We start from the raw sequence: 25,640 nt of genomic DNA, 5'->3' as shown, positions 1-25,640 counted from the left end.
TTGAGCAATAGATTCGACGTTCGCAGGTGTGTCCTTTCACTCCAGTCACTTGACGTCCTTTCTCTTAAGCTCTGTCCAATCGGCTGATCGTTTTCTGCCAAGTCAAGGCAAAACTTAGCAAGATAAGTAATCAGGTCAAGTAGTCTTGACGCGTCCGTTTGCTCAGTGGTGTTGGATACTTTTGAATGCTCTGAACTTTGGCTAGATCTGGTTCTGCGCAAGAATATGACCCAAATATTTGAGTTCCTGTTGCTAAAACTGGCATTTGGCAAGATTGAGTCGTAAATGATGTACCAACACTTCATAAAGTACCTGTTGTAACCGTTCATCGTGTTTCTCCTTCGTGCACCTCGAAATCAGATTATCGTCTAGATAGACATAGACCCCAAGTATATCACTGAATGCTTCCTTGATTGCACAATGGCAAAAATTTTAGGCCAAAGAGATTCCAAATAGAACCGTAGGTACCTGCTAAAGGGGTGGCAATGGTGGTTAGTTTTCTGCTGTCCTCGAGTAGTGCAAGCTGCAGAAATCCTGATGTAGCATCTAGAGTGCTAAAGTATTTTGAGTCTGCAAGATTGCTAATTTTTAGTAAGTTAAGATCTTTTCTGGAATTTTGATTTGACAGTGCATGTTCACGCGTTGTATAGAGCTTTGTTTAGTTAGTACGCTTGGATTAATATATACACATTCGCATCTTGTTGATTTCAGGCTTGTTGAGTAAGACGATAGGGCTCATCGAAGCAGTGGCTTCGTGTACTGGTGTGATTATGGCATTGCATTCCAATTCCTGTATTTGCTTTTTCGACAGTTCTCGGTATTTGATAGAGTCCCCACGAGTAGGTTGAATCACAGATTGTGCGTCTTTGCCTAGGCGAATCCGCGAAAGCGACAAAGGAAAGTTCGGAATTTGTAACAGTACACATGGTACGAAAATACAAAACAATCGGTCTGTCAATACTGTGGTCGACAGCACAAACCTAGATCCTAGCTGTCCAGCCTGGAGCAAGAAATGCGATTAATGTGGGAAACTAAACACATGAAATTCGACAATGCCGTGACTGCGGCGTCGGTATGAAGCGCCAAATATAATACAAACAAGAAGGAGTACGCCACACTCGATTTCCGCTCATCAAGACGTCTAAGAGAAGAATGAAAATTATCGTGAGCATTGTTAACTCGTCTCATACGTCTCGTACAACTATATCAGCTAGAGAGAGCCGATTTAATTAACAGTCCGTCAGCCAAGGCTTGGTATGTGGGGCGAGGCTAGAATTATATCCGGAGCTTTACGCCTTTCTAGGCGTAGTTGCGTTTCGAAATCTACCTGAAAGAAGGACACTAGGACGAAGATCACTGTCTGTAGAAGATGTACACGTAAAGGACAACATATTGGCTAATTCTTATCCAATAAAACTGACGATACTGGCGTATTTGCGACTAATCACGTGGTAGACTAGCGTCTCGCTAGTTTTTGAGCATACTGCCGTCTCTTGGCGTTTTTCACCAACAACTTAGTAAATTGTAAGGAGGGCACAAACTTGACGCACTGTGCAGTAATGGGAGTAAGATAAATCGTCACGTAGAAACCGCGGTTCTGCGCCCAGCAGTCTTTTATGGTGGGATATCGCTACTCTGTTGAGATTTCTTTGCGCTGAGTGCTGTTTTCAACGAGTTACGATATTCCTTTACTTCATTGTAATACGAGTTTATAATGTTCGCTTGTTCTGTTCTTCTGTAACTCCATCAAATTGATTTTCGAGTTTGCTGATAGTTGTAAGTGTTTCGATAATATAAGGAGTCATAACTAGCAAATGGGGTCGATGTTGATGAGATGTAGAGACTGAACTGTTTGTTCATGCATTTTAAATACCTACTCTACATATCCATCTAATATGGAGAAGAGAAAACGTGGAGAAACTGTTCATCCTGGAAGAGATTGCCAGTCTTGTGTTAGATGTGGCACCACTGCAGAGATCCAGAAAATACAAATAAGAGTTGAAACAGTGGGTAGTGTTTGCTATTGTAATCAAATTAACCCAAAGTTTTACTTGTGTCACAAATGTGAACAATAATCAGTCATAGTTTTAATTATTATCAAAATATATCACACAAGCATAAATTCATTAGAGAGAGTCTCTTACTAGACGAATAGTGAGTAATACTACAAGTATATGCAAATGAGATCAATTTTCTAATAATTATAAAGGCATGTAACTGCAGTTTATTGTTAAGATATTTATTTAATTAACTGATTAATTGACTAATTGTTGTACGGTTATTACCTGAATATACTGTACTAGACACGTTCAGTAGTCTAATTTGTTGCTGTGATATAGACATGCGTTGTGTAGTACATCAGATCAAGACAGATCAACATTTAATTAGCCAGAAGCTAAACAGTAGAATACGCTAGCTAGCCAAGTAGTTTGACAAGTTGTACAGTGTACAGTATACATATATATATATATATATATATATATATATATATATATATATATATATATATATATATATATATATTGGCGTGGCTTTGACGTTAGCATCAGCGGTAATGCAGGTGATTACAACAAGTGGCATTCGTAGTTAGAAGCACACGTCCGTCTCAAAGAATCTAGTTTTCTGAATACACCGTATGACACGGTAGACAAGCTGCTAGTGAGAAAGTCGTCTAGTGGTGTGTCGACTCAACGGTGTTGCAGTGCGTAGTTGAGTTGTCATTTCTGGCTTAGCATGGCGTTCACCATGCAACTTTCCCCAAACAAGGTCTCAATCGCGCTGTTGACTTGGCAGGTGTTCGAACAACGAGCCTGTATGTCATACTATGTAACACATGTCTTCCGGGAACCCCGAAGAGTCTTTATTTTACGTATTGCAATAGAATGCCTATTTTGCCGTGGAGGAGCACGTGGAGGTATATGCGGGGGTGCGGACCGGCTCGCTAGAATAAAAGCGAGGCCCAAGGGAACGGTAGCTGACGGACTGTAAAGCCTGGTTCACAATACACCTCGTGTCGTGTCGCGTCAAAGGAGGCCGTTTCCAACGCGACGCGACGCGACGTGACGAGCTGGAATAGGAAAAACCTAGCCAACACGTCACATCGCACCGCTACGGAAACGGCCTCCTTTGACCGGACGCGACGCGACGCGAGTATTTTTGGCCTAAACAAGCGAAACCAAACAGTCCCTACCCCACAAAAAGTCCCCGTAGGCAACAGAAACCAAATAATCATCAGGTAAACGGTTTTAGAACCAATCAGGCAATGGGACTCTCGCCCGAAACCGCTGCAGAACCAACAAGTCCCTACAACTGCAGTCATGATGCAATTCTCATGTCCCGTACAACTAGCAGACACAGGCTTCTACGTGTAGCGGATACTTAGATTTCGAAACCTCGCGATGTTTCGACCAGATCTCAGTCTGGTCTGTTGCTATAAGAACTCTTGGCTTGAGTCGCTTCTCGCAGAAAGGAGTGAAACCTTGTGGGGCGCTGCAGTCTGTTTCGTTGGGTTTTTAACATTTTTCCTAGGAGCAGGCAACTTTTACGCAGGCAGTGTTCTCTACAACGAACTGGTAAAACCTCCTTGCCATTCCAACGCGACAACTGCAGACGTGCGCAATATTACGGAATTCGCAAATTGTTCTCATCAGCTCCGTGATCACGAGGGAGCGCCAAGGAAGGGAGACTGTCAACGCAAGAACATCAGTGGGTCAATAGCATGTGGTGGTTTCGGTCAAAGTCGTGGAATTACAGGTAAGAATAAGCAATTAATTTAGTCTGACCTACGACCTATTAGCTCATTAGTCACGCGATACCAATTGTTTGCCAATTTACGTTCGTTTTGATTATTGTATGTCTAAATAGCGTGGGTCAATTCCGTACAATTGGGTTCTATGGATCTCATTTCTCCATTTACTGGTGTTGCAGTTGATCGGTTCGGCTGTAGAATAGTGGCTTTCTCGGGAGGACTTACAATCATTGCTTCAGTTTTCTCAGCTTCGTTGGCACAGTCTTTACCGGTCTTTATCTTCTTATATGGAGTGGGTACAGGTTGTGGAGTGGGGTTGATGTACTCTCCTGCAGTCATCATCATTGCAAAATATTTCAAGAGGAGGCATTCTGTCGCTAATGGTATTGTGGTGTCAGGAGCTGGGTTTGGGATCTTATCCTTAGGGCCAATATCTCATACTATCATTAATTTATTTGGCTGGAGAGGATACTTACGAATATATGGAGCCATGGTCGTATGCTTGACTCTACTAACACTCCTATATAGACCATATGATGATTTTCATAAATATAACTCTCAAAATGACATCAATTCTAATGTCAAGTCGATTGAAATGTTACTTGATAATGAAAGAACGACAAATGAAGACTTCAACAATAGCAGTAAAGAGAGTGATGAGTTACACTCGGAGAAGAAAACAAAGAAAAAGCTAGTGGATTGGACAATTTGGAAAAGTGCCCCTTTTATAGTGTATGTTGGATCGATCATTCTTGTTGCATTAGGATTTTCTGTTCCCATGATACATTTGGTCAGAAATATTGATTTAGAAATACAATTGTTGTCATGCAGTTTTCTTGTGCTTCAATTGTGCAGGTACGATTTGCCAGAGACCTCAACATTTCTAGTTCAGATGCCTCTTTATTGGTGACCTACGAAGGAATAGGAGCTGTTCTCGGTCGTCTATCGTTTGGTCTCTTTGCAACAATCAAAAGCTTGAAGCCAACAATATTGTACTATGTAGGTGTCATCATGACTGGAGTACCAATGTTTATTGCTGCCCAAATCACAACTTATGCAGAACTTTCTGTGTACATTGTATCGTATGGATACTTCTTAGGAGCCATAGTGTCTCTCCAAGCTGTTGTCTTACGCCAACTGGTAGGAAACGACAAATTGGCTCAAGCCCTTGGTTGGAGCATGGGTCTCATGGCACCAGTTGTTGTGATTGGTGGACCAATAGCAGGTCACCAACACGTTTTTGTTGTTGTTGTGATTTGTTCGTATTGTGACAGTTGTTCGTGTTTGTCAGGTTTCCTTCATGACTCAACTGGAAGCTATAAGTGGGGTTTCTACTTTGGTGGAATTTCCATAATATTTGCAGCCATAGTGATGTCATTCTTGCCATGCGCTCTGCGCTACGATGCTCAGAAAAATTCAAATCATCAAGTGATAGTTAGAATTGAGGAACCTGCAGCAAATAATGAAAGTGGACTTGCATTAAAAAGTACTAATTTGACCAATGAGGAAGACAAGCTTAACGAAGAAAATACTGAATTGTAATTTACGTATTTGATTTGTAACTGGTTACGTGTAAGGTGTGCTACTATACAAACATCAACACAATTTGGTTTGATTTCCTATAACCGATTGGGTATGGGAAAGAGCAGCTATGCTGCAATACGTAGATACTGCAACTATGTACAATGTAGCAACAGCAAAATATCAGTCAGTTATGGATGTCCCATCTAGAAAATTACAGCTTAATGGATAAGCATACAAATCAATGTCTACCCAACAGTATGGCGAGGCAGTGTTTCCATCCACTTACAAATACAGTAATAGCATCAGCAACCGCACTAATTGTATACGAGTCTCATGTCACGGTACTGACGACTCACCTCGACTGCAGCAACAAGTAAGTACAGCTGTCTCACCAACCGTCCAGCTTTCAGCTTTGCCATCCATGCCAACGGTCAAACATCCTTCCCTTTCACATACATACCAATACACAAATACTGTGTAAACTTCACAACGCGCTTCCATGTAATTCCAGTTAATTAAGTCTGCAGCTCCACAGGGATCGAATCCGACAGAAAACATTGGTGGAGTTTTCTTTGGGTATTTTGGGTTTAAACAAGATAAACCTTCTAATGAAGTACGAATGACCTCAGTGAAAACAGAATATAGAAAAATGGAGATACTAGCAGTTGATACGCCCTTTTGTCAAAAAGACGCCTATGACACACCCATCATTATTATTATAGCTGCCTTTAGAATTCTGGAACGTCCTATAGGATCAAACGGGGAGGGGTTGGCTAAGCAAGACTTCACTAAATGACAAATCTTGAGTGCTTCTGTTGAGAATGTATTTGTCTGCTTTCGTCGTTTTTGTCATCGCTATAGTGGCGGCTGGAGGTGTTTGCATAGTGTTGTTTGTGATCATGAGTGCGGAGCTTTGGTGATCGACAATTGACTCAGTATCTTTGATTGTCTGAACTTCCGTATTTTTGTTTATCTCTATAAAATTTCTTTAACGAATCTAGATAATTTGTAAAGTCTTCTATCATCTTGTGCCGTATGGCCTTGTACTCGGTCGTTGTCGTCCTGTCGGCTGCGAGCGTAGCTCTCCCTCTTACGTGAAGAGGAACAATGTCTTCTAGCATATCTTCCGTCCCCGTCCCCGTGATCTTCCAAGTGTCGCCGGGTCTCGCCCCAATCTGTATCTCTATGGTGTTTTGGCATTTGGGAGTAACTGCGTGGTGTTAATTTGTCGCCTGGCTTGGCCAACGGTACCACCGCCGCGCCTGCCACAGTCCCCGTCCTGTCTTCGTCGTTTCAGATTCCTGATGGACGCCGATCTCCGTTGGTGAGAAGCATTTTTCTGGCTTTGAGCTCATCCCGCGTTTCGACCACGGAGTCAGTCCCTCTTTTGAGCATGGTAGTACTCTCGTTTGGAGCTATGTGCTCCATAGCCACTGTCATGTCTTCAAATATCTGTCTTAGCTCGTCCTTTAGATGTACGTGTCATGGTAGTCTGGTAATGGTCTTTGACCGCAGTTGATAGTTATGTGTGGTAATCGGTCAGCGTGTCGATTTGTTTCGCAATGTTGGTTTGGTGTGCCAAATGGGTCGAATTTCGTGAGTTCGTGAAGTTTGCAACCAAGTCGGTAATACCTTGGCGTTCAGAGATTGGGTGAGGTATGAGTGGTGATGTTCCAAACCTTTTCGAACTTGAAGAGAGCCTGTCGTCTGTTGGATAGGAGTGTTTCAATTATTGTCGCTGCGCTTGGAGGTCGCTGCTGGTCCTGTTGTGAGATTGGTTGTTGCTGAACCCGTTTTCTTCCTCGAGGAACGCGTCTTGTGGTAGGATCTCTTGTTTATCTGTCTAGAGGACGAAGGAGGAGGCAGACGGGGCGTCTCCTGCTGCGGTAGCATCTCCTCGTCCGGTGCCATTGGTGAATTTAAGGAGAGCAGCGCGAGTATGTTGTTGCTGTTGTTGTTGTTTTTGTTGTTGTCTCTGGCACTAGCTTTGCCATTTTTTCATCGAGGGAGTCATTGTCTAATAATGCGTCATCCTCGGGAAATGGAGTTTTCGTCTAGTAGGTATCGGTTGCGCTGCTTGGACTCGTAATATCCGTAACATTCACAGGCTCCTTGGATGGGCGTTTTGAGCTGGTCTGACGTGACGCTGCCCGAGTCTTAACAAGTCGCTTGCTCCGTTGTGCTTTCTGTCCATCCTTTGGCCCATCGCATTAAGAGCATGTCTATAGTATGTCATCGGACTCAGAGTGGGAGTGTAGCTTCTCGCCCGAGTTTGTCTCTTGGACATAGTAATCGTCGTAGCTAGTGCTTTTCTGTGGGAATATGTAACCATTATTAGAGAAACAAGTTACAGTAACACCAAATTAATGTTTTGTGTTATATACGAGAGTCGTTATGAATCGAATCGAGAGAGAAGAGAAAACGACATCTAGTTAGATATTGTTTCAGAGTGCACAATTAAATTGAAGGAATGCCCCATCTAATGCAGCGATCCCTATTGAATAAAGTTGTGGCACGTATTGAGTATTACAAACATACCCTAACTTAATGGATAAAGTATTGAGTATTACAAACATATACTAACTTAATAAATAAAATAAATTAGTTATTCTAATTTTTAGACAAACACACTACAAATTCAACTCATAACTGCGAAAGGTACAAAACTAATATTACTTTTCTGTTGCAATTTATAAAGTACAGTTGCGAACATAATTATTGAAACATTTCCGGTTTGCACACCTGGTAGGAAAAACTCTCGCAATTTACGTTTGTACACAAAGTAGAAATATAAAAGCCAATTAAAACCAGCAGCGCAAACGTCAAGCTAATATATAATTTAATGTTGTGTGCAGCTGAAATAATAATTTTTCATCAGTCATGTATCACCTGGAAAAACGTAGAGATCGCTGTGCTTCACAACGCTGGCTTCACACCATCTGAAGTAACAAAGCTCCTTCCAGGCACTTCACGAACAACAATCTGGCGAACCATCAAGAAACTGGAAGACGAGCAAACACTCAATCATCGCCCTGAAGCAGGTCGTCCGTTCAAAGTTGATGAAGCCGCTAGCTAGACATCGATTGTGTGCAATCGCTTCATCGGACCGCCCCTACACTACCGCATCACAAATCACAGAGAAAATGAGAACGAAAGGCGTAGAAATCGGCGACAGAACAACCAGACGTTACCTGAACAGACTGGGGTTTTGCTGTTTGCTGCCTCAGAGAGTTCCTCACTTATCGGAGGGACATATCGCACGAAGATTGGAGTGGTGCCGAAGGCGGCGCAATGACAGCTCCATGCATGGTCAAACACCTTTTTTTGCGACGAGTCGACTTTCCAACTCTACCGCAACACAATTCGCGTTTGGGTCCCTGTAGACAGAAATGCTGTATTTGCAGCTCCTAGGCATGGTCCTAAAGTCCATGTTTGGGGAGGCATCAGTGAACGTGGACTTACACCACTCAAGCTCTTCACAACCAACATGGACTCCCACCTTTACACGTCGATCTTGGAAGAGTGCCTTATCGCTGATGCAGATGAACTCTACCCAGATGGGTGGCGTTTACAACATGACAACGCACCAATTCATTCTTCTAGACACGCTCGAGCTATCCTTGCAAATCAGCAAATCGACGTACTTGACTGGCCCGCCAATTCTCCCGACCTAAACCCGATAGAAAATTTGTGGACCTGGATGAAACGGCAAATTGAGAAAATACGTCCGCCAACGCAAAACGAATTGGAAGAAGCAATATCAAAAGTCTGGGAATCACTCACCACTATTGAAATAAAAAATTATTTTACTCACTATCCTAATCGATTAGATGAGTGCATTAGAAACGGAGGTGGTCGCACAAAATACTAAATATATGGTTGATACTTGAGATCTTACCTGCGCAGTTCGCGTGCAGACATCAGCGCTACCTAACAAAGAATGACCGCACCCTGTCTAGTCTCCGCCCTAAACACCTGACATGTAGCAGCTAAAAAGGACTTGACCGCCATGTCCACCGGATGCACTCCGAAAATGTTTATTATTTTTATTAATAAATGTTTATTAATAAAAGATTATGAATGATCGCTCAAATAGATATTGATGGAATTTTTTACACCAAACACCACCGCCAGACTTCTTTTTCTAAATGGAAATAATTTTTCTCTGCCCTGGTGAGTGTGCGGGATGCAAAACTAGTCCGCTGGTCCCTACTATCGGGTAGCATGGCACAACACTGCTCCCAGACCATTCGGTGAAGCATCACTAAACAGGATGATAACGTCTTTCTTGGTGTCAGAATGGACCAGTAAACGCTTTGAATGTAAGAGTTTCTTTGAGGCTGACAACACTTTCTCCTGTAGACTATTCCAATGCCAGGGTGATTCTTTTCTGCGTAACTTGTGTAAATTAAGGAGCTAGCGTTGTTGATAATTTTTTTTTAAATTTTCGTAGTAATTCAGTAACCCGAGATAGGATCTCGGCTCACATTCCAGGGTCTTGCGGCATCATTAATTGGTTTTGTTTTTTCGTCAGTTGGATGTAAACCTTCATGGTCAATCTTGTAACCTAAGTACTGCAGTGGAGATTGCACAAACTGGCATTTGGCCAACTTCAGCTTGTTGCAAGCATTTGAGGACTTCGTTTAGATTTTGGAGGTGTTCTTGATGCGTCCTTCCGGTTATCAGAATGTCGTCCAGGTACACGATGACCCCTTGGGTATGTTTTGTAGCAAGCTGTCCATGACTCGTTGGAATATTGACGGTGCTGATGCCACTCCAAACGGCATCCGAATATATTGAAACAATCCCCTGTGGGTATTTATTGTGAGATATTGAGTTACCTTCTTCCTCTAACAAACCTGATGATAAACTTGACTTAAGTTTGGTAAAGGTTTTGCCCTTGTTAGTATACTAAACAAATCCTCAATTCGTGGTAAGGAGTATTTGTCTCTGATCAGCGCTTGATTGACCGTGATCCGGTAGTCCCTTCAAATGCGTACGAACCCATCTGCCTTAGAACAAGAACTATAGGTGCCGTCTCCTTCCAAGGTACCTGTTGCACTTTCAAAACAGGACTGTTGGTGCTTTCTACGGGCATCTTGATTTCCTGGGCATTCTTGGCAGCTGCCTCCGTAGCCCGTGCTTTCTGGAATGCAGTATCGAATAATAACGTTGTTTGAGCCAACAAACCTCTCTGCTTCTGTCGTTGTTAATTCCACAAACCAGACGATCTCTCAACATGTCAATCATCGACTCACCAAATTCACAGTGTTCAACCAATTTGCTTATGTTTGCCACAAATGTCGCAACTGACTCACCTGCCTCTCGGCAACGAGTGTTAAATTTATACCTCTGAAATATGGCTGACGGCTTTGGGTTATGGTATGCACCCACCAACTTCACCAATTCATCATACGGTTGCTCTTCTAGTGGTGTTGGGGCTGACAGATTCCGAGCTATACGGTATGTTTGTAGGCCACAAACACTGAGCAGTATCCCTCTCTTCTTGTCTTCGTCCGCCACACTATTCGCTGCAAAGAAAACTGTAGCCTAGCCTTCCACAGTAATGACTCTACTCCTTCGGTTGGGTCAAAGGGGTCCACCTGACCAAGCAAAGTCGTCATCGTGATATCGATCCCGCCTCGTCGTCAATTGTTAGATATCCAACGCAACGATAATATTACTCAGAGCTACGTACACTTCTAGCCGCGTAGTCTGCTTTCGCGCTCTCACTCTGGATATCAAAGTCCCGGATTAACATAACTCGCGGTACTCTACTACAAATAGGACTTCGTTTCAGCGATCGATGATCGAAGAAAATATTTTAGAAGTTTTGTTGCTTGCCAGTATCATTGATGGTTGCAGTTGACTCGCTTGATACACATTGTCGCGATCATTTGTGCTGCTCTGCATGGCTACTTCTGTCACAGACTTTAAAGCAGCATTGTCCAGATTACGCGCAAGCTCGAAGACACGCCCTTCTAGTGCGCGAAATAGATGGGAACGGGAGGCGGTAAGTCAAAAAAATAGAGTGTCGTGTATTCTGCTAGGCCGTTCACTATACAGAATCTGAATGTGTAGATATGCGGATTATACATGTCGTAACTATAGTGCCAGATGTAGTCATCACGTAGTTTACGTCTGCCATGATTGTTGCCTACGCACTGGCGGCAGCACGTGACCCTCACCTTTTTGAGCTATGATTAATTTACTAGATAACAGGAATGGAAATTCTAGCTTCTAACTGACCTGCAGATATAAACTACAATAATTAGGACAGACGTAGAGACATACGTAAGACTTTGACTAATGTGACATAGCGTTGTTAGTTTACTGTATTCTTTGCTGTGTTACTTGCCTACATATATATGTATATATAAATATTATATTCAGTCTAATTTTTTGCCATGCACGCCCTCCTACGCAATTTTGTGCCCCTCCACCAAAACAAGGTTCCTATACGCCAGTGCTGCAGTTGCTAAAGTAACATACAGCCAAAAGGGGGGCACCCTATAGCTGGTTACCCTTTGAGGTAAATACGCGCCTCCTGTTCAATTCATTTGCTTCTCGTCTGAAGTCTGCTTAGTAACGTACACAAATAACAGAAACCTGTCTGTAGGCTAAGTCTAGTTTGTTCTGAAAAAAATTGCAACTGCGTGCGATAAAATCTCATAGATTCCTTGCTGCACGCTAAACACTTCTTTCAGAGCACTAGCTAGAATATGACAAGGGCAGTGGCGGATCCAGAGTTTCTGAAAGGGGTAGCCGCACTTTAGGGTACCGTCTATGTGACGTCAAGAAACAAAAATTAGAAAAATCTAGCAACTAAATTACTAATTCTTGATAACATTATTAATCTAACAAAACTTTGAAACAAGATCACATTACCAAGAGACGCTAAATGTAAATTGTCACCACGCGACAACTGTTCCAGTCTAGGGGCTAGGATTAGGATACGCGACCACTTGTGGCAATACCAGACCAACCACAACTGGTCCGGGGAATAGTTATATGGCAGCCACAACCGTTCGCCCGGACCACGGTTAGGGTGGGAGACCAACTATAGAGCGTGACACCAACTCTAGCGTGACAACTAACTTTTATGGCAGTACTGGTTTCTTCTGACCTTTGGTCGCCTACTCATTCAGAAACATAACAGCGTTCACACTGCATGCGCATGTTCAAATACATCTGAAGCCTTTTCCGCGTACTAAGCTTCCGCTCAAGGGGTTGTACATGCGCGCCTGTTGTACCATGCATCCTCTAGATCTGCCACTGCAAGACCAATTGCATGAACTACAGTCCCAGAGGTATAGACACTCTAGAATCATAGAAATAGACTACTAGCAACACGTACAGCAGTCGGTGCTATTTATGTGCATACAGTCTATGCGGTCGCTTTGTCCTAGCGGTGACTAGCTCCTAGCTAAATTAGCATCCATGACCACGCCTAGACTGGACCAATTTGAAACAGATGCTCACTAGAGTGACCAGACGACAGCAAATTCTGACAATCAGCCTACATTCAGATGCAAGCACATGCATCTGTCCATAACGGTTTAGTTGAACTGTTCCTAAAGTCGGGTGCAGTTTTGAGGCGCTGGTTGATAGTGATGCAATTAGTTATAATGTCCCGTACAACCAGCAGACATCGGGCTTCTAAACCTAGCTGATACCTAGATTTATGAAATCCCGAGAGAGACGATGCTTCGACCAGATCTCAGTCTCGCCCGTTGGTATAAGAACTCTAGGCTTGCATCACATCTCGCACAAAGGAGTGAAACCTTGTGGGGCGCTGCAATCTGTTTCGTTGGGTTTCTAACATTTTTCCTCGGAGTAGGCAACTTCTATGCAGGCAGCGTTCTCTACAACGAACTGGTAAAACCGCCTTGCCATCCCAACGCGACAACTGCAGACGTGCGGAATTCTACAGAATTCGCAAATTGTTCTCATCATGTTGGCGTGGGAACGCAGTGGAAGGGAGATTGTCAACGCGAGAACATCAGTGGGTCAAGTGAATGCGGTGGTTTTGGTCAAAGTCGTGGAGTTACAGGTAAGAGTGAGGAAGTCTGACCTATGACCTATTCCCGAGTAGTATTGATGACCTATTCATGCAATTCATAATTAGCTCATTGGTCACGTGACATCGATTGTTTGCCAACGTTTCTATTGATTATTGTTTTTTGTAGCGTGGGTCAATTCCGTACAATTGGCTTCTGTGAATCTCATTTCTCCATTTACTGGTGTTGTCGTTGATCGTTTCGGCTCTCGAGTAGTGGCTTTCTTGGGAGGACTTACGATCATTGCTTCGGTCTTATCGGCTTCGTTGGCACAATCTCTACCGGTCTTTATCTTCTTATATGGAGTGGGTACAGGTTGTGGAGTGGGGTTGATGTACTCGCCTGCAATCATCATCATTGCAAAATATTTCGAGAAAAGGCATTCTGTCGCTAATGGTATTGTCATGTCAGGAGCTGGGGTTGGGATCTTATCCTTAGGGCCATTATCTCATACAATCATTAATTTATTTGGCTGGAGAGGATACTTACGAATTTATGGAGCCATGGTCGTATGCTTGACTCTACTAACACTCCTATATAAACCATATAGTGATTTTCAAAAGAGTAAATCTCAAAATGATATCAATTCTAATGTCAAGTCAATTAAAATGTTACTTGCTAATGAAAGAACAAGAAATGAAGATTTCGATAATGGAAGTAGAGAGGCTGATGATTTACACACTAAGAAGAAAACAAAGAAAAAGCTAGTGGATTGGACAATTTGGAAAAATGTCCCTTTTATAGTGTTTGTCGGATCGACCAATCTTGTGGCATTAGGATTTTCTGTTCCCATGATACACTTGGTCAGAAATATTGATTTATTTAGAAATACAATTGTTGTCATGCAGTTTTCTTGTGCTTTGTGCAGGTACGATTTGCCAGAGACCTCAACATTTCTAGTTCAGATGCTTCTTTATTGGTGACCTACCAAGGAATAGGAGCTGTTCTCGGTCGACTATCATTTGGTCTCTTTGCAACAATCAAATGCTTGAAGCCAACTATATTGTACTACATAGGCATCATCATGACTGGAGTACCAATGCTCATTGCTGCCCAAATCAGAACTTATGCAGAACTTTCTGTGTACATTGTACTGTATGGATATTTCTTTGGCGCCCAGGTGACACTCCAAGCTGTTGTCTTACGCCAACTGGTAGGAAACGACAAATTGGCTCAAGCCCTTGGTTGGAACATGGGTCTCATGGCACCAGTTGTTGTGATTGGTGGACCAATAGCAGGTCACCAATACGTTTTTGTTGTTGTGAGTTGTTCTTATTGTGACAGTTGTTCGTGTTGGTCAGGTTTCCTTCATGACTCAACTGGAAGCTACATGTGGGGTTTCTACTTTGGTGGAATTTCCATTATATTAGCAGTCATAGTGATGTCGTTCTTGCCATGTGCTCTGCGCTACGATGCTCGGAAAAATTCGAATCATCAATTAATAGTTAGTATTGAGGAACCTGAAGCAAATACTGAAACTGAACTTGCATTAGAAAGTACTAATTTGACAGATGAGGAAGACAAGCTTTTAGAAGAAAATACTGAATTGTAGTTTATGTATTTTGATTTGTAACTGGTCTCATGTGAGGTGTGCTACTAAACAAACCCAATTTGGTTTGACTTGCTATACCCGATTGGGTGTAGGAAAGAGCAGCAGAAATATGCCATGCCAGTTAACAGGTGAATATTAATGACACCATCCAACAAGAACAGTAAGGTAAAAAATAGAAACTAAGCCAGTTATGGAAATCAGTAATCCATCTAGAAAATTACTGTTTACTAGATAAAACATACAAACTAATGTACCCAACTACATGTGACGAGGCAATGTTCCCATCCACTTACAAATAATATAGAGCATCACCTCATCAGCACCAGCACCAATAGACAAAAGTCTCATGTCACGATACTGACGACTCACCTCGACTTCAGATGTGTATCCCATTCCTCCCCAGTACTGCAGTAATGAATCAGTCAGCTGTCTGACCAACCGTCCAGCTTTCAGCTTTGCCATTGATGCCAACGGTGTAATATCCTTCCCTTTCACATACATACCAATACATCGATAGTGCATACTTCGCAATGCTTCCAGTTCAGTCTGCAGCTCGGCTATTCTGTAGTGAACAACTTGATTGTCTAATATGGATTGCCCAAATGCTCTGCGATTTTGAGTGTACTCTACAGTTTGTTCAATGAGTCGTTGCATTGGTTCGAGTACCAAAGCAGTTGCACCCATCCGTTCCTCCTGAAATTGCATCATTTGATACTGAAATCCTTTGCCTTCCTCTCCAATAATATTTGTCTTAGGCACTCGTACATCTTGGAATGCTATTTCAACCGAATCTGCTGACCAATGTCCAAGTTTTTCAATTTTCCTACTAATTGTGATTCCTTTAGCATCCATGGGTACACAGATGAGCGACTTATTTTGATGAGGACGTCCTTCTCTGGTGTTGGCCAGTAGACACATCCAATCAGCTTGAGCTCCATTCGTTATCCACATCTTTCCTCCGTTGATCACAAGATCCTCACTAGTCATTGTAGGTCTAGCTGTTGTCTTTCTACTGGCTACATCTGATCCAGCACCAGCTTCAGACACGCCCAAACATGCCACATAGTCTCCTGCTATAGAAGGGACAAGAAATTGTTTCTTGAGCTCGTCACTCCCAAAACGAGCCAAAGCAGGTGTTGCCATGTCTGCCTGCATTGCAATTGCTCCTGATATGCCACCACATGTGATGTGCCCAAGCTCTTCAGTGACAGCTGCACTATATGAGAAGTCCAACCCCAGGCCCCCGCACTCGGGCGGCTTGGTCACACCCAAGAAACCGGCCTTTCCTAATTTCTTGAGAACTTCATGTGCTGGAAAAGACTTGACATATTCCCACTCGTCTACATAAGGATTGATGTGCTCATCAATTAGTTTTCGTAAAGAAGAACGCATCGCTTCGTGCTCGCTAGTGAATATTGCCTCATCCGACAGCTCAAATGTCGACAAAAGAGCGCCAATCCGTCTGAATCTTATCGGACGTACTGACCATGCTCGACTTACGTTTCTCACCATTGACATGATCAACCGTGAGTACGAAACAGTACGCTTGTAGCGTGCGTTAGCTAATTTTACATCTAAAATTCAATAATGTAAACAAACACGTTCTGAGTCTAACGCGCGTTACAAAGGTCATGGTTTGGCCTGTTCTTCGTACGTTCACGTCCTGTTTGAGAGCTACCTTCAATGTCAGAGCGATAGGATCACTTTCTGCATCGTTTCAGCTAACAGACGAGGCCATCTTCAGCGATGAGCACGAGTCAATGCGACGTTCTCTTCGAAAACTGATCGACCAGCACATCAACCCATACGTAGATGATTGGGAAGAGGCCAAATCTTTTCCAGCTCACCAGGTTTTTAAGAAACTAGGGGAAGCTGGCTTCCTAGGTGTGAGTAAACCTACGGAGTACGGGGGGCTGGGGCTGGACTTCTCGTTCAGTGCAGCAGTGGCTGAAGAGCTCGGTCACATCACGTGTGGAGCCATACCTATGGCAATCGGGGTTCAAGCTGATATGGCTACCCCCGCTCTCGCTCGTTTTGGAAGTGATGAGATGAAAAGAAAATTTTTGGCACCGTCCATATCCGGGGAATATGTGGCGTGTGTGGGCGTGTCTGAGGCTGGAGCTGGTTCAGACGTGGCAAGCATAAAAACGACAGCTCGACCAGCAGCTACAGGTGATGACCTTATTATTAATGGAGGGAAGCTGTGGACAACTAATGGAGGTCAAGCTGATTGGATGTGTTTGCTTGCAAATACAAGAGCTGGTGATCCTCATCGAAATAAGTCACTAATTTGTGTACCAATGAATACAAAAGGAGTTACAATCAGTAGAAATATTGACAAGCTTGGAAACTGGGCTTCTGATACGGTCGAGGTCGCTTTGGAGGATGTGCGAGTGCCAAAGTCTCACATCATTGGTGAAGAAGGCAAAGGATTTCAATACCAAATGATGCAGTTTCAGGAGGAGAGAATGTGTGCTACTGCTCTTATCGTGAAACCTATGCAGAGACTGATTGAGCAAACTGTGGATTACACTCGAAATCGTAAGGCATTTGGACGGGCTATTCTTGACAATCAAGTTGTTCATTTTCGAATAGCCGAGTTACAGTCAGAATTAGAAGCCCTTCGTAGCCTTCACTACAGATGCATTGGACTGTATATAAAGGGCAGGGATGTCACACCACTGGCATCGATGGCAAAGCTGAAAGCTGGACGATTGGTTCGAGAGGTGACCGATTCGCTTCTGCAGTATTGGGGAGGAATGGGCTACACATCAGAAGTTGAAGTGAGTCGCCAGTATCGTGATGCAAGAGTTTTATCGATTGCTGGAGGTGCCGATGAAGTAATGCTATCTATCATTTGCAAGTCGATGAGGACATTACCACAACGTTCATAAGTAGGACAAGTGATGGCTAATATAGTAGACTATTTGTTTGTTTAGCACTAATAAATGCAAATAAAAGTCACAATCAATTCTGTTCAGTCTGTGCTATATGTGCCGTTTCACTCTAAACTAGACTCGATTATATCTGTCTATAAGCTCTTTAAGCTCAATTGTTGATACTACATCTTTTGCACTTAGAAACCTTGGCAGAATGGTTTTACATGTTCTAAAGAATAGAGGCCTCCAGTATGCCTGATATATACTGTATGCATGCATCTGCATGCCCCTGTTTGTCTGTCAGTCAGTGAGTCTGTGTCCATCTGTCTTTTTGTCTGTCTGTCTGTCTGTCTGTCTGTCTGTCTGAAAACTTCAAACTGTCATCTAATCATGGTGATTTAGATAGATTATTTGATTTTGACATTCAAGGTCAAGTCCTTTAGTTAATGACTTTTTTGTTTGCAAGGGCTGATTTGTATTTTAGAAATCCTAGCATATGTACAAGTAGAATCTGTATGAGAATAAATTATCTGTCTGTCTGTCTGTCTGTCTGTCAGTCAATCAGTCAGTCAGTTTTCAGCCTCTTTGGTCTGAATTGATGAACAGAGTAATGGACTGATGTGGATTTTTCCTTTGAAGATTTGCTTGTTGTATCTTGTAAAGTTGACATCAATAAAATAATCTGTCTGTCTGTCTGTCTGTCTGTATGCCTGTCTGTCTGTTTTTCTGTCTGTCTGTATGTCTGTCTGTATGCCTGTATGTCTGTATGTCTATCTGTCTGTCTGTTTGTCTGTCTGCCTGTCCGTCTGTTTGTCTGTCTGTCTGTCTGTAGGTGTGTCTGAAATTTTGTTACACAGTTTGTCTTGTTTCTATCTGCTGCAGTATTATGACGACAATAATAGAAATTAATAGCAAAGCAAAGATAGTGTTAAAAGTGATAGGATAAATCACAATTTGGGCATTGTGTCATCATAGTCAAGTTTTGTCGGCAACTGATCGAATGGCTAAATTTGCCGCACTTCTAATAGATACTACAATTATAAACAGTATCTATTAAAATGAGGAGAGATGTAGAGATTGCATAAAAACAATAAAACAAGTTTTACATAGTAGTGGTGACATCATCTAGTCTTTCCAACCCAGTGGACATAACGATATAGGCAAGAGGGTCAAAGGCTTTGCCACTCACACAAGCCTACATCATGAACTACAACTAAAAACAGCTTTCCAAAATATTTAGCGGGTGGAATGGATTGTTTTACATACAGGAATTCCCCTAGCAACTGCAAAATGAGATCAGGGCACTAGCCTAAAGTTAGAGCGATGGGCACCTTTATTCGTCATTTTTAAGTCAATTAACCAATTGTAGACAGTCCTTTGCTGTGCCCATCCGGTAAGAACATTGGCCGTTTCACAATATGTACAGATAAACTTGCATCATCGTCAGTTTAACTCCACTTAACTGTACCAAGCAGGAAGGCACAGGGTCCCCCTTTTGTCATGTTCTGGTTTTCGAAACTCTCTTCTCCACATTGCCATTGATCTTGGGACTTCTGTACCCATAGTGTCAGCATTGACAAATGTAAGAACAATATGTGTATGCGTGCGTGTGTGTGTGTGTGTGTGTGTGTGTGTGTGTGTGTGTGTGTGTGTGTGTGTGTGTGTGTGTGTGTGTGTGTGTGTGTGTGTGTGTGTGTGTGTGTGTGTGTGTGTGTGTGTCTCGTAAATACCCCTCACACAATGCACAAAACTACTTATTGATCACTTAGTAGGTCACATCAATTAGCTATATGTTTCTAAACAAACACAGATGTTTTATTACGTAGTTCCAAATTCACAGTGAACGCGAACAGAGAGTACATCAGTCCGTTCCTGTCAAACCATGACGAAAAAGTGGACAGCTGCGCCGCAGCCTTCTACATTTACTACCTAAACCGCGGCCAAACAACAAAAACACACATTGCACAGTTGTGGTTCTTGACTACCACACAGGCTGTAAAATTATAATAAATTAACGTAAGTTCCGACAATTGCTAGCCACGCCTGCTTGATTTGTGTCTGGCCTGGTTAGTTGCAGATTTCCTTTCGCTGCCTGTTTCTGCATGGATACGTGTACGAGCTAGACTTTTAGATTTAAGTTACGTAAGGAGCCACATAGAAGCCGTTTACTGATGCAACTACACTGGGCGATTGCATCGTCACATCACGCGACTGTATGCATTCCCTACGCAAAGAAAGGAAGCTCTGATCAACTAGAAGGCAGTAATGCGTTGCAAGACCGATCAAGATGGGAGAAACAGGGTACAAGCTGCCCTAGAACGACAATCACAACCGTTTCGCAGTTCTAAACGAGTCAGGGACAAAAATCTTGCGTCAAACTATTAATTAATACAGACTCGTTCGTTTGAATACAGAAGAAAATAAGAGAGCGATGAAAGGCCTACTTCGTAACTTCTATTACCAAGAGTCACATTACTTTCCTAGACGTTCATTGCCCTTTCCTTTGCCATCGTCCATTGTAAATGGACAGCTTGAAATACAATTGTACGTTAAATAATAATGTTTAATTAACAGGGAATACGAATAAGTGACAGCTGTAAGGATTGCCATTATTTATTGCTTTTCCTACGACAGACCCGCCTTTCTTGTTCTGTCTAGACGTTGGAAAGAGACCGTGGCCGTGAGCCAACTGCAGTGGGTTGGCGGGGACTGGTGCTGATGCGTGCGTAGATAGTGTCAGCATTGCGCATATGCAATGAGTGTTTGCATCACATTAGCATTTAGCTATTTAGCTAAAAAATTGGCGACCACGCGTTTGTCTACACGCTCGCCCCGATTACTACAAATCATGAACCTGCAAAGAGCTAGTTGAAGTAGAAAAATTACTATTCAATTATTAGTTTTGTTTGTAATTAGCGTATTCTAGTACAGCCTATCACAACTGATCTTACGCCTGCGCAATAGACTTCTTAGGCGTGCTCAGCTACTGTCTAGGTGTCACTTACTCAGCTCGTTCCCGTTACGATACAAGGAGAGTCTTTACAAGTTAGTAGACATGTGTGCTAGTTAACATTTAGTAATTTAGGTGCCGAGCAACTGTGATGTCTAGCTATATCCATGCAAAGACTTACTTCCTGTTTCTTTTTTAGCCAGATCACTAGCGATCGCCTGCAAGATGGATTCTGCTACAGACAAAAAGACGTTTCTTTTGGAGGAACCCGCCGTGAAAACCCAGAGTTGTCGATCTCGACAAGTTCACAAGTCAGTATTTGCATGGACAAACATGCCCTCTCATTAATTAACTAATTAAATTATCTAACTGATTGATTAGCCCGTGGGCCGTCCTCTGCATTTTGTTGGTCATCTTGTCGGCAGTCTTTGCTGCAGCGTTTGTTGGAGGCTACTTTCTTGGAAAAGACAAGGCAACATCAAAGGCTCTCGATTCGTCCGATCCGTACGATACTTATCCTCACAGAGGTAAGAGATCTCACAAGACGGCGCGTGACGCATGCCTAGTATGCAGTGGCGTAGACACCAGTTAACTGCGGTATAAATAGAAACAAAAGGAAACTTGGGAACTTGGATTTCTTACCTTGATATTTAGCAACAATGAATAATAAATTGATCAAATTGTGTGACTGACTCTAGAGTCGGGTTGGTTACTTCATGTCAAGGCTCGGTGATGCCTAGACCACCAGAAACAATTCTTGCTAGTACTTAGCTTTGCTTCTATTCTGCCGATCAGGAAAATAACTACATGTTGGACAACATCATTGTGCTGCAACTAGAACAGTCCTTGTTACCACAAAGACTGTCGACATCTACAGTGGCGACTAAAGGGATGGCACAAAGCTACTCATAAGTAATATGATGTCATCCCCTAACGACGTAGTACTACAAACATGTTACATTAGTAGCTTCCACAAATTGTCACTAATACCATCTGTTATCTCGAACGTCATGGACAAAATCAACTCGCATCATTTCTTCTAGGATGTTTTCGAGGAAACATGTTTTAACACTGATTTTGACAGTAAGATTGCTCTCAAGGGTGGCATACGCCTAGTGTGCATACCCATGCCTGGATCAGCCGCTGGCCTAAAATAGTTATAATGCCAATTAAATTGGAAAATGTGAGGAAAACGTACAGGTAGCGTATACACTAGCCATATTAACGAAAGTTCAAAAAAGCCTAAATGATGACAACTGCGAAGAGTGTACAAGCATGCATCAAATATAACCGATTCAAGGGATTTTACTTATATCCATTTGTCCTGATCGTATTATTTCTCTCTTGTTTTAGCATACAACATGCACTATGACGGAAACAGCCACGTCATTCCAGCATTCCGTGGCTCTCTACCCGTTGAAGACTTTATTCAACCACGTGCTGCTGTGGTGAACGGACAGCTGGTGAGCATGCCGGGCAATCCATTGCTCACGCCAAAAGGAACAAGCCAAATTTTTGTCTATCAGGTGAGAGTGCTTTTAAGAATGGTTAGTATACTTTAGAAACCCTCGAAAAGAACAGCTATGATGCTTGCAATTCTCATTTATTTAGCTGTAAAGTATCATTTGTCTTCTCTTATTTTCTCAATATTTTAGTACCTCGACGAAGTGAGCTTGATTGTAACTGCTACTGGTCCAAAGTATGGAGAAGAAGTATCCAACGCGTCCATGTCAGGAGATGGTCAGTACACATTGAGAACGTCAGGCTTGCAAGGAGACTTAGTCCAACTGACCGACGGTTATCATCAGCTCTACGACCGAGTTCCCGTCCCAAACAGTCTGGCAATCAAACTGCAGTGGGGCAATGTGGGCAGCCACGGCTTCATCTTTGTTCTCAACGATCCGAGCTCTTTAGATGCCACCCTAGACTTCACCAGTCTGATTGGCGCACAGCAACCTCTGAACATTCGTGGTGGTCACATGTATGATACAGAGATTGCCGTCCTTCCCACTCCAAATTCTCCATTGCGAATGACTCCTTACACTGGAAAGGTGGGTTTGGTGACGTAACTGTGTACGACTTCAGTATACATATATATATATATATATATATATATATATATATATATACTCAATTAGTATCAATATATGATCTCCTGTTTCATTTTTCTATCAGTTTTCTCTTAACAACAAACCGGATTCTTGGTCAGAGACTTCCATCCCTGGTTCTTCTGACTCTTCCAACTTGAAATTGGTTCAGTTAAATTCAAACAGCCGCCGTCGCCGATCCATGAGTACTCGTTTGTCACGTGGTATGTCGTTTGTTCTGTCGGACCCCAAAACGAATCAACTTCTCCACAAGATCGAAATTACTCACGAGACTCGCCACGGTGGAGATACGGGCAGCGTTTGCTGGCATGTTCTGAACAACGTGAAAGGCGTAGAAGGTTCGTTTTGTCCTCTATTTCATCAAGCACTCTATAACGGCATGAGTGACAAACCAAGCGACGACAGTCGCAACAGCGTGATAGTAAACAGTCACTTCCGCAGCATCAATGACGACTCAGACTTATCAAATACATGGAAACAAGCTACTTTTCTGGTATCATGCATTTCTCTTATCATTACCGTTCCGCGTATACTGACTACTGTGCATTGGTCTATATAGCTTCATGATTTTGATCCTGATTCTGTCTTACAAAGCATGCAACCCCGAAGCAAGCGAGGCTTTTGGGGCACTCTATCAAACGTTGTACACCACGGAAGTCAACTAATCAGTGCTGGACGACGACTTTATGGCGACTATAAACAAGTCAGAGATGGCGTCGTCGATTCAATACATACTGTGCACGGTGTAATCAACGATTTCAATGGCGGATCTAGGTATACATATGTACACTAATGTTCAGTCTACAAGCTGGAAACATTGTTCGAGCCTGTTCACTCACTTTGCTTGCGTTCTAGGAGGAAGCTACTGTGGAATTGTGGGTTTGGAGACTCTTTGCTAGACGGAGGCAAATGTGCAATTGGTGGAGTAGGTTGCGCTGCAGGCCTTGCCGGTGAAGGACCCTCCGGTGGCCTAGACACGGCTCTCACTGCCTACGGCTGTGGATCAGCCGCTTACGACTGCGGAAGCTTTGCAAGCCGTTGCTTTTGATCAACAAACTTTACATGAGCTGTCTCTAGGTGTGACGAATGCTTTTAGTCTTGAGTGCTCGCTGCTGAGTACTTGACGTCACACCACAAGGTCGTGACGCTGTTTTACACGTTGTCTGCAATTGTCTGTTTCATGTCGTAGTTTGTACAATGTAGTGCACGGTTTCTGCAATGTTAACATGTGATATGTCACGCTATAGTTGGTCCCCATCTTACCTAGTCACTGCCCTAACTAATTCTTCGGACCAGTTGTGGTTGCCATAATTGGTCCGGTATTGCAGTAAGTGATCCCGGACCCTAACCTTAACCCTGACCTTACAACCCTAACCTTACAACCCTAACCTTACAACCCTAACGCTATAGCCACGGACCAGTCATTGCTAGGACTAGTACTCTCAGGCCTGTAGACTGCTTCCCAGTGAGGGTTTGAGGTACTCATTTAGTTAAGCTGGTAACTGCGCTAGAATACAGGTAGAGTAGTCACTAATTCTCTAGTACTAAGTCAGCTGTCGTTGTTTACTAAGTATAGATATCGTATAAATATGCTACTCGGTCTCCTTTTTGTTAACTAATTGTCATGCCATCGCGCAAATTCTCGACCATGCATTCAGGATGCCAAGCTAGTCACTGTGTTTGCATGCGCTAGCTAACTGAGGAAACTTGACGGATACAAAATGGTATGATTGCAGCTATCATTCTGACGTTGATGGGGAGGGGGTACAGATTTGACGTAGAACTTGCGGAGAGACTCAATTGGTGGCACTTATGCCAACTGTCTGATTAAAGCTGGATAGATTTGATTGATTTATGATGGGTGGCGCTGCTTCATCACTTCCAATATTAGCGGCTAGCTTCTTGGCTTTAGCGTATATTTGGATATGCTCTACATCCACATCGCTTAGAATCCTTTTGTAAAATTGGACAAATTCGTCAACCTTTTTGAAGCCAAAGTTACAACTCATGCAACCTTGTTTGCAGACACTCTGCAATTAGGCGTATGAGTTCAAGCAGCTGCTTCACAAACATGAAAATTACAATGTTCTCAAATCCAACAAATGTTTGCCTCAAGCCATTAGCAGCAGTTCGTGTTTCTGGACCCCATTTCCAGTTGCTTCCATCAAAATAAAGTTTTTCATAATTGCCTGAGTAAAATTTTTATCTTATCCCAAGTTTCAATAAGATAGGTGTAAAGTTCCAGAATTGTGTCAAAAGTTGTATGCCTCTCAACCCATCTCGTCTTGCACAAGCAATTGATTTTTGTCTTCTTGGTCACTGACAGCTAATAACGTGTTCCAGAAATCTCTGTCGTTTGGGAGATTTAAGAAAAATAGGTATGCTTGCTGGCAAATTTCCAACATGTTCCTAATTGTTGTTATTTGTGACGACTTGCATATTACTAGATTCAGACTGTGCAAGCAGCAGCCTTGATAATCTGCATCAGACGCCATACGTTTGATATATGCGCTTGGACATCAACACTGGATGAGCTCATTGAACTAGTTATATCATACGCTTGTCCTCGACAATTCCTGATGTCAATCTTATTCTTTTCAAGAACACATAGGATACCCTGTGCAATAGATTTGGGCCATTCCCCAGTTATTCTTTGAAGAATGGTGAAATCCAGCTGGACTTCATGTTCCTTTGGCTTCAGCTCAAAGTTACATTTGTAAACTTCTAAGAACCGTAAACAAACTGACAATACCTCTTGCCAATAAGATATAACCTCGTCTGCTACAACTGAAATGTGCGCATTCCTTCAACCATTCATT

General features: G+C 42.7%; 5 protein-coding genes across 5 annotated transcripts; 4 read left to right on the top strand and 1 right to left on the bottom strand.

Moving 5' to 3' along the window:
• Positions 1–3,428: 3,428 nt before the first annotated feature.
• LOC134184806 (monocarboxylate transporter 3-like) lies at positions 3,429–5,479 on the top strand. The gene is made up of 4 exons (XM_062652553.1): positions 3,429–3,753; positions 3,865–4,538; positions 4,604–4,973; positions 5,040–5,479. Exons 2-4 carry the CDS (start codon positions 3,894–3,896, stop codon positions 5,288–5,290), a joined length of 1,266 nt encoding a protein of 421 aa, XP_062508537.1. The 5' UTR covers positions 3,429–3,753; positions 3,865–3,893; the 3' UTR covers positions 5,291–5,479.
• A 7,437-nt stretch (positions 5,480–12,916) lies between these two features.
• LOC134184927 (monocarboxylate transporter 4-like) lies at positions 12,917–14,910 on the top strand. The gene is made up of 4 exons (XM_062652698.1): positions 12,917–13,325; positions 13,462–14,135; positions 14,201–14,570; positions 14,634–14,910. Exons 1-4 carry the CDS (start codon positions 12,977–12,979, stop codon positions 14,882–14,884), a joined length of 1,644 nt encoding a protein of 547 aa, XP_062508682.1. The 5' UTR covers positions 12,917–12,976; the 3' UTR covers positions 14,885–14,910.
• Positions 14,911–15,142: 232 nt separating this feature from the next.
• Positions 15,143–16,419, bottom strand: LOC134184928 (probable acyl-CoA dehydrogenase 6). Its single transcript, XM_062652699.1, has one exon. The coding sequence runs from the start codon at positions 16,400–16,402 to the stop codon at positions 15,143–15,145; it is 1,260 nt and encodes a 419-aa protein (XP_062508683.1). The 5' UTR covers positions 16,403–16,419.
• Positions 16,420–16,513: 94 nt separating this feature from the next.
• Positions 16,514–17,856, top strand: LOC134184442 (probable acyl-CoA dehydrogenase 6). Its single transcript, XM_062652132.1, has one exon. It carries the CDS (start codon positions 16,516–16,518, stop codon positions 17,776–17,778), a length of 1,263 nt encoding a protein of 420 aa, XP_062508116.1. The 5' UTR covers positions 16,514–16,515; the 3' UTR covers positions 17,779–17,856.
• Positions 17,857–20,786: 2,930 nt separating this feature from the next.
• Positions 20,787–24,065, top strand: LOC134184065 (uncharacterized). Its single transcript, XM_062651668.1, has 8 exons — positions 20,787–20,808; positions 20,917–21,024; positions 21,095–21,240; positions 22,067–22,239; positions 22,369–22,764; positions 22,889–23,314; positions 23,381–23,595; positions 23,677–24,065. Exons 2-8 carry the CDS (start codon positions 20,939–20,941, stop codon positions 23,867–23,869), a joined length of 1,635 nt encoding a protein of 544 aa, XP_062507652.1. The 5' UTR covers positions 20,787–20,808; positions 20,917–20,938; the 3' UTR covers positions 23,870–24,065.
• The last annotated feature ends 1,575 nt before the right edge of the window (positions 24,066–25,640 follow it).

The sequence above is a fragment of the Corticium candelabrum genome, chromosome 9, assembly GCF_963422355.1.
Source record: "Corticium candelabrum chromosome 9, ooCorCand1.1, whole genome shotgun sequence".
Lineage (NCBI taxonomy): Eukaryota > Metazoa > Porifera > Homoscleromorpha > Homosclerophorida > Plakinidae > Corticium > Corticium candelabrum.
This window is presented reverse-complemented; position numbering and strand designations above follow the sequence as displayed.